Source organism: Lactuca sativa, chromosome 1, assembly GCF_002870075.4.
Source record: "Lactuca sativa cultivar Salinas chromosome 1, Lsat_Salinas_v11, whole genome shotgun sequence".
NCBI classification, from domain to species: domain Eukaryota; kingdom Viridiplantae; phylum Streptophyta; class Magnoliopsida; order Asterales; family Asteraceae; genus Lactuca; species Lactuca sativa.
This window is the reverse complement of record NC_056623.2, coordinates 80,141,994-80,151,645: the sequence shown is the minus strand read 5'-3', so window position 1 is coordinate 80,151,645 and position 9,652 is coordinate 80,141,994. Positions and strand designations below refer to the sequence as shown.

The 9,652-nt window shown below is 33.0% G+C and overlaps 1 protein-coding gene across 1 annotated transcript; it reads right to left on the bottom strand.

Moving 5' to 3' along the window:
- Positions 1–7,369: 7,369 nt before the first annotated feature.
- Positions 7,370–9,361, bottom strand: LOC111886119 (high-affinity nitrate transporter 2.1). Its single transcript, XM_023882355.3, has 3 exons — positions 8,487–9,361; positions 8,280–8,395; positions 7,370–8,190 (listed from the first exon to the last, which is right to left on the bottom strand). Exons 1-3 carry the CDS (start codon positions 9,294–9,296, stop codon positions 7,524–7,526), a joined length of 1,593 nt encoding a protein of 530 aa, XP_023738123.1. The 5' UTR covers positions 9,297–9,361; the 3' UTR covers positions 7,370–7,523.
- Positions 9,362–9,652: the final 291 nt, after the last annotated feature.

Sequence of the window (9,652 nt, the reverse complement as noted above, 5' to 3'; positions counted from 1 at the left end):
TACCAATCAATCAAACCATATTGTCAACTTTGTATCCCCAAACAGAAGTCTAAAGATTTTAGCTCATAATTAAAGTAAATAACAGCAAACAAACAAAGTCAAGTTGCTTAATCATAATGATAAAACAAAAGAATAAGTGGAATGATGAAATTTTGCCTCAATTACTCTCCGGAATTGAATTCTAGCTTCCTTCGTTGTCTTCTAGGTTTTTTCTGGCTTCTCAATCGTAGCAAAGTACTTCTGAATCGTCCCAGAACTCCCCTCAATCGATCTGTGGAATTATCTTTAAATATACGAATCGACTCGTCGAGTCAAGTGGTGACTCGTCGAGTCCCTCTCACATTCCCCGTATTGTGATAACTCTCTGGGATCCCGAGTCATTATCTTCTCGATTCTTCGATTGGACTCGCCGAGTAGTCGATCTGACTCGCCGAGTGGGTGCCATTTTTAGTGTTTTTCTTCTTTATTTCATTCTCGATCTTCTAACTATTTCTCCCGCTTCCTTTCGCTTCCGAGCTTCATCTTTGGACTGAAAAACATAATTTAACACTTTTAAGTACCTTTTGTCCATAATAGCTAATAAATGAATAAAAATGTATACTTAATATGAACTAATTATGCACATATCAGTGACATTACACTGAGAGATTTAAAGATATGTAGATCACTAGTGTAAATAATTGTAAGTTCTATTTATGCTTATTTTTCTGTATTAACGATGACATCCCAAACGTTTTAAAATGAAATAAATACGTTTCTTCGAAAATGTTTTGATAACGTATTTACCATGTTTTTCTGGGAACAAATTCCGCAGCCTTTTTATGAAATGAAGTACTCTGATTTTTATAAAGCATAAACAAAATCGGTCTTTTCTGGCCGCGAAAATTAGGGATGTCACAGACTGAATCTCCTGCTATTTTTGTTGAAGTTGCTTGGTTTGTCTATGTTTTCTTGCTTGGAATGCCCTTCGGAAAGCGACAAATTTTTTTTCTTCAAATTCATTTGATGTCTTGTAGGTACTCCAGGAGTCATTAAGATCAATATCATCAATTCCTTGAAATCGCACCGAGGTGTCCCTCGGGTCAATGGATCCTTGCACCATTGTGCTCACCGTGCGTAAACCACCTGGAAAAGATGGAAGCAGAGTAGGATTTCCTTAGCTTCCTCGGTCTCCTTCACCTGTGGTCAAGTCTGGCCTCGGCTCCATTCTGGCAAGGGATGAAGGAGTGCCCTGCGGTTGGGAAGGTGTTTGAATTGTATGGGTGACAGACAAAAGGATGGAGTTCAACTCCACAGGAGAAAAGAAATGTAGACAGGAAGCCCTGGAGACCTTAGGGCGAGAACCAGTTCCATCCCCTTGGGATTGAGCTGGAGGTGAGTCTCCACGATTAGGTGAAACAGATACACTTTCTGTGTCTGAGTGGAATTCGATTGTGGTATTGAATGGGTCTGCGGCCACCCCAAGGACCACCTGAGCCTTTTGAGAGACTGCGGTATCAGTCCGGTCACGCATTTGGTCTATGGATTAGGTTTTTCATTTCTTGAGGATAGAAATGGGTTGTGCATCATCATCAGAATCATTGGAAGAAGATTGAAAACCGCTCCAAAAAATGTTGAAAACCGCTCCAAAAAACAAATGTTTTTTTTCATAAAAAAAACATTAAATGTTAGAACCGCACTAATAAATCCAAAGGAACCGCACCAAAAAAAATCAATTAACTACTACAGCATTTACAAAATGGGTATAATAAGTACACAACACCATTAAATCATTTGTAAAATTCACAGGATTAATTCATCTTTATCTCTTTTCAATTTCATTTAACAACTATATAACACCATTAAATCATAAAATGAATGGTATCATTCAATCATAAAAAAAACATTTGCTAGATTTCCAAAACCTTCACTTCGCTAGGTATTGCAAACTAGATTTCAATTTTATAAATGAGAAACAAATAAGACCTAAACTAAATCCTAAAAAAGAACAATCCTAAACTAAATCCTAAAAAAGAACTAATCGCTAGATTTCCAAAACCTCTATCTCTTTAGACAACCTCCATCTCTTTTGCCTTTTCTTCACAACCTCCATATCTTTTGACTTTTCTTCATTCATGGTGTTTGATTTAGCCTCTTATTATACAAAGATGAGAATTTTGATATTAAATAGATTTAATGATGTCAAAAGGATTAACAATGGGAGGTTTAGACCAGATAAAATTATGTCGTTCGAAGAAGAGAGTGGAGGCTGACTTTGTTGCACTTATGAGTAGATCGAAATTGATGAGATCATCGACGTAATACACCGGCAAGAGAAGAAAATGAACATGGGAAGGGTTTTTCGAGGGGTGTATACGACGAACAAAAGAAAAACTAGTGAAGACACAAAAAATCAAACACCTTTGGGAGAGAGATGAGAGAACTAAACATTAGAAGGGGAAGAGTTTTCAGTTTTATACCAGAGCAAGTGGAGGAAGTCACCGAGTGAAAGTAGGAGGTCGTTCGGCATCTACTTTCTCTTCGTCGTCTGGCCTTTGGGCGAGAGATGAGAGAGCTAAATATTAGAAGGAAATGTGTGGTGTAGGAGAATGAAAAAAATTGAACATACGTATTTAATGTGGATATAAGAAATCCGCACCAATACATGTTTCAAATGGTGTGGTTTCACATTTATTAATGCGAAAATAATTTTTTGAGTTTTTTATAATGCGGTTTTATGTTACCACCGCATCCAAGAAAAAATACCCATTGCATTATTAGATACCTTATATATATATATATATATATATATATATATATATATATATATATATATATATATATATATATATATATATATATATATATATATATATATATATATATAGAGGAGGGTTCAATTGAGAAAAAAAAAGGTTGAGAATGGGGGAATAATTCTCAGCCAATCATTTATTTTTGCCGCAAAAACTCCAACGTACCGGCGGAAATGGGAAAGGAATGCACATATGTTTTCCAACAAAACATGTTTCCTTAAACTATGCTAAGCATTACCTTAATATATATACAAAAACATAGTTTTTTCGTTTTTTTAACTTTTAAGAAGCTATTTTTATCGAAAAATGATTTTAAATATACCAAAATTCATGATTTTTTATTCTCTACAAATAGACATCCATATTGATATAGTTTTAAGATAAAATAAAAAATTTAATTTTTTATATATGTTCAGCTATCGTTATTCATAAGTGAATAAAAATGAATCAGGTTTTTACTACAGTACATTCGTTATTCACTTATGAATAAAAACTATGATTAATTTTTTTTACAATTTAAGTATCATTCATATATGAATATAGCATATACTAAACATAGTATATATTCATATTTAAATATTAGACGATGCATTCACTTGTGAATATTACGTAGTATATTCACTTGTGAATGTTAGATGTTATATTCACTTATGAATATTAGATGATATTTTCATATGTGAATATTATATAGTATTACATGGTATATCACATGAGAATAGTACATAGTATATTCACTTGTGAATATTAGATCATATATTCACTTATGAATAATAGTTGGTATATTCATATGTGAATATTGCACATTATATTCATATGTGAATATTGCACAGTATATTCATATATGAATATTACAAGGTGTTTTCAGAAATATATATAATTTTTATATGTTATTCACATATAAATAACATACAGACTTGCATATTTGTTTTGTGTTTTAATAATCACATATTGATTCAGTTGAGAAAACATATTCATATATGAATATAACGTGGAAATTTAGTTTATGCATTTCATCAAACAGTTGGAGTGCACACAAGTTAACGTTTTTAAAAATGCGATAAATATGATACTATGACTATTTAAATCTTACAAAATAGTAGATTGATAGAGAAATATATGAAAACTTTCAAATAAAAAATGATTTGATCTTTTTCTAACCTTAATTTCGATGTTTTATTTGATTATCGATGTTGAATGAATGATACAAATTGAATTTTTTGTTGATTATCGATGATGTTGATCTAATGATGCTGGAAGTATAATTAATTATAGATGTTGAAGATATGCTCGTATTCAAGCAGAATTGAAGGTTGGATTGAAAGAGCAAAAAACGAATTTTTGTTGTCAACTGTTAAATGGTGTTGATAAACGTGTTCTAGAGGAAGATCGATGATTGATTAACACATGATGACGTTGATCGATGATTTAATTGAAGAAATCTGGATGATTGTTGAAGGTTGGAGGAGAAATTTGGATGATAACGATCGATTAGAATGAATTTCAACTGTTATCTAATTCTCTACACTTACATATTTGTGATTGAAGGCTATTATATCATATTTACAAGTTTGTTACCGTGCATTTTTATGCTTAGATAAAATGAGTGGCTAAGAATGATTCCTCCATTCTCAACCTTTTTTATTTTCTCAATTGAACATACCTATATATATATATATATATATATATATATATATATATATATATATATATATATATATATGTGTGTGTGTGTGTGTGTGTGTGTGTATATATATATATATATATATATATATATATATATATATATATATATAGGGTTAGATTATTTTGTTTTCATTATCTATTGTGTGCATGTATAATTGATTCTGGACCAATCATTTTAGTTATTTTAAGAAAGTAATTAATGCATATTACATGTTGAAAATATAATGGATATTAATTACATCTTCAGCATTTAATATACATTAATTACTTTCTTAAAATAACTAAAATGATTGGTCCAGAATCAATCATACATGCACACAATAGATAGTGAAAACATTTTAACCTAACTAACTAACTAACTATATATATATATATATATATATATATATATATATATATATATATATATATATATATATATATATATATATATATATATATATATATATATGGGAGGTGATACTTCCACTTGGTATTTTTATTTATCCACTTGATAAAATTTACTTTTTCCTCTTTTGCCCTTTAAATATCACAGTCATTAAAACCCAATCTCCAGACCTGATGTCATCCTTATTATTTTGTCTTGGTTTTTAATTTTGATTTTACGCGCTTAATTTCGAAACCAAACTCCTGCATTTTGGTTTGACAAGGACCCTTAATTGCTTTTATATTTTACTTTTATATTTATTTTTTGTTTTACTTAATTTTGATTTTTATATATTATATATTAAAATAAAGCATATATCGTACTAAAACGAAATAATTTAAACAAAATTTAAATAAAAATCATATAGGTATGATCAAGGTTCTAAATGGCGTGAGGTGTGGCGTGGTGGCAAGGTCAAGCCTCAAGCTTAATGAGCCATGGCGAGCCATGGCGTTTTTCAAGGCGTGATGTAAGGCGGCGATTTTGTATTAATTTAAAATTATATTACCACATAAATATAAATTTATATTAAATATAACTACTTTTTATAAGTGTTAGATCAATAATTAGTAACAAAAATTTTAAGAAAACCACAATACATGTATCTCCGATTAGAAAAGACATAACAAAAAGCAAAAAAATCTTGTCTCAAACGAAAAAACACGCGCCATAACACGCCATAACGCGCCATGGCGCGCCATATCACGCCTTGCTACGCGCCACGCCTAACAACAACGTTATGAGGCTTTTCGTAATGGCGGAGCCACGCCTCACGTCATGGCGCGCCTTGGCGCGCGCCATGGCGCGCCTTTTAGAACACTGGGTGTGATACCTAAATTGTACGGTCATAGTATTATCGGAATCAATTAAAGATTTTTTGTTAATTTATTAAGTGTCATATCCTACTAAAACGAAATAATTTTTTATTAGTGTTGTAATCTAAACGACTATCACGGTCACAAAGAAAATAATGGTCGTGGAACGCAATGAAATAGCAGTTGTCATGATGTAATAGTAGCGGTAAATAATCATTCGCCCTATTCAAGTAAGATGCTACTCAATAAAGATATTCAAAAGGATGCATATTCCAAAAATGTTAAAAAAACAATACATCGAGATAACCGTTATTTCAAATTGCGTTTTGTAACCACTATGTTATTTGTGACCATGCTATCTGTTTAGAATACACCACTAATTAAAAAATAGTTTTTAGCTTATAATACACAAACTTAATAAACCAAACAAAACTATTTAACATATTATGATAATATTACGTGGGTATGTTGTTTGCATCATATCTAATATGAATTTTATTTAATTTTTTCCTTAAGTATTTAAATATTATATATATTACTTTAATAAAATATAATAAAATCATAGTTGAAATAATAACAGAAAAAACAATAAAAGCGAAACTATAAAATAAAAGCAATTAAGGGTTATATTAGGAAATCAAAATCAAGATCGTGAGTTTCCAAATACATTGCATAAAAATAAAATTAAAAAACAGCAAACAAAATCATAATATGGGGTTGTGAGTAAGGGCATAAAAAGAAAAATAAAATTTTATTAAGTGGATGGATAAAAAAACCAAGTGGAAATATCATTACCCTATATATATATATATATATATATATATATATATATATATATATATATATATATATATATATATATATATATATATATATATATATATATATATATATATATATATATATATATATATATATATATACTAGCCGTTTACCCGCGCAAAGCGGCGGACAACAAATAGTTTGTTTCGACAATTAATTTTTTTCGATGGAGAATGATTATTTTTCAATTCAATCATTAGTTTGTTTTAGGAAACATGTCATATCAAAAATAAAGAAGATTCAAGAAATGACCAAATTATAGGGTGTTGAGTATTTATTTGGATGAAAAAAGATTTGGTCAAAACTTGGGAAGAGAAGATTTATAGAAGTTTGTTTAAATTTTAATATTATTTTATTAGTGATTAGTTGTACAATTAGCTTAATGATTTGGGCGTCTTAAAAAATATTATTATTTTATTCAATTTATTTTTAGAAATAGTAGGATTTGTTTTATAAGATAGTATATATATATATATATATATATATATATATATATATATATATATATATATATATATATATATATATATATATATATATATATATATATATATATATATATATATATATATATATATATATATATATATATATAACAAATCCCAAACTCTAGTTAGCTTTAAATAGAAATAGAGGTTGAAACTTAACTTTCACGGAATATACAGGGAAGACTTTTATTTTTCTTCCAACTAATTGTTTGTTTCCCATTTCGGTTTGCTCTCTTCCTTCTATACAGGCCATTTTGAGTTCTTGATGATTTAATCATCCATCAACTTATACAATAACCGTTGGAGGCTATTATTATCTTAATGATATTTATCTCAGTTGAGTTGGTTGAAACTGGCTGACATGATAATTAACATATACCTAGAAATATATATAGGACACCACAATTATTACAGTGAAATTGTAAGCATTTTGAGGTTAAATGCATTAACGGCCGTTCAGAAAACAAAAAAACGGCATCCTGAGAATTACTCGAAGTTAAACATAATTGGGGGTGGCGTTGGGTGGTGTTGGAGCCGATGCCACCTTCCCTCCACGTTCCGATCGACTGTTCTCAGCAAACTTAAGACTTGCTTGGTGCATCCCTTTCTGTTTCTCCTCCTCCGTCCATTCGGCAACATAATAATTCTCTTCACTACCTTTGACGATGTCTTGACTGGCCGGAAAAAACATGCTTCCCCATTGTGGGAAGTGAACAAAACTTACAGGAAGTGTACAAACGATGATCATGATACCCATGTAAGACAACCCTTTCGCAGTCGATATTGAAGCAGACGCAAAGAATATCAATTGGGTTAGTCCTGATCCAAAGTTCCCTCCGGCACCGGTCATACCAGAGATGATACCCATTGACCGCCGGGAAATGAAGGGAACGATGCCGAAGGTGGCTCCGCATGCTGCCTGTGCACCGATGGAGAAGAGCATCATAAAGGTGATGGCTAATGGTAGCGAGTTTACTAGGCCTAGGAAGACACAAAAAACACCGCCAGCTGTTTGGAGTAGCCATAAGTTCCAGAGTCGACCTCTCATTCCAAATCGTTTGGCCATGTAATCCGATGTGAACCCACCAAATGGACGAGCTAGGAGGTTTGCCATTCCGAAGCAGGCCGCAATGATTCCGGCAAGGTGAAGCTGTAGATCAAATCTGTAGATAATTCATGGGAAAACAAACGTTTACTTTAATTTGCACATATAACTAAACTTTTGTGTAGAGTAAAAAAAAACAATTCAAACCTGTCATAGAAGTATTCTGCGATCACATTGTCAATGGTCAACTCGACACCCATGGAATAACCGTAGAGAAGTACAAAGATCCATGTTCGATAGTTTGTCACAGCATACCACAATACCTACAAAACGAGAAACAAATTAGAGACAAAGAACATACCATAAATGAATGGTTAATGGTTAATGCAATATTAATTAGATATGAAGGTTTACCTTGCCGAATTTATCTTTCGCAACATCACCTTTCTTCTGAAGAGCACCGAGATTACCATCAGGCAAATCTTGACCAAGAGTCAACACAAATATCCCCATGATGGCGTTAAGCCACCCTGGTACGAAAAACGCGATCCTCCAAGCCGTGAACGGTGTTGCCCCGGCCTTCTTGATGATCTCAAACAACACCGGCATCAGGAGTTGCGTGGCTCCACCACCCATGTTCCCCCACCCAGCCGCCGTCCCGTTCACCAGCCCGATGATCTTGCTGTTAAACATGGTGCTCATCCAATATTGGCACGACACAAACGTAGCCAAAGAAAATCCGATCATGAATCTGACAGCTATGTAGCCACTAGCGTCAGCAACGAAAGACATGCAGAAGACGGTGGGTGCTGACATCATTATGAGGAAAGCACAGCCGTAGCGAGGCCCCAACAAGTCACATACCGCACCCATAACCAGCCTCGAGAAGATACTACCGGAAACTGAGGCAACGCCGGCGTTCCCAATGTCAGCTTTGGTGAGATCGAGGTTGTCCCGGATGATGGGAACGAGTGGGGCCGCCGCAAAGGTGGAGACAAAAGTAGTAAAGAAAGAGATCCACGAGAGATGGAAGGTTCTCATGTGAGGGTTTGCAAATGAGAAGAGCTTAAAGACTTTTGCTTTATGTTCAGAGTCCACGGGGAGATCGAATTTCGCCGTGGTATCAGTGGGCACCATCGGAGAGGCAACAGAGAAGGCCAGCACTGGTTCCCGGCCGGTGACTCCATGCATGGAGGTTCCTGGAGAACCTTCGATCTCAGGCATTGTAACTTGTATTTCTCTCGAAATTAAAACGATTTTTGTTGTTGTTTTATTGATATGTTTTTGTAATCATCAAGAGTTTATATAGGCGTTTGAGGGACAAAGAAACACTCATATTGTAATTATACGGTACTACGGTAGGATTTAATAATCCAGGCAGATGTCATCGTGACTAAGGTTTAGATTACTATATATGGTTAAAGGGTTGACAAACGAAAAGGGTTAAATTTGTTAGCTAGTGGACATTCCCAAAAGGTTGTCAGAGATACAATTTTTAAGGAATCCAAGTAGCCGCATCCTATAGAGAGGAACAGTATCTGGGCTTATCGAATCTCGCAAACGATACTTAGATGATTAAC

Bases quoted from the DNA above. Each gene is read 5' to 3' on its own strand.
- LOC111886119 (XM_023882355.3), bottom strand. From the start codon at position 9,296: ATGCCTGAGATCGAAGGTTCTCCAGGAACCTCCATGCATGGAGTCACC. The intron at 8,396-8,486 runs GTAAACCTTCAT...CTCGTTTTGTAG, and splicing joins CGAAAGATAAATTCGGCAAG to GTATTGTGGTATGCTGTGAC. The intron at 8,191-8,279 runs GTTTGAATTGTT...AATTATCTACAG, and splicing joins GCAGAATACTTCTATGACAG to ATTTGATCTACAGCTTCACC.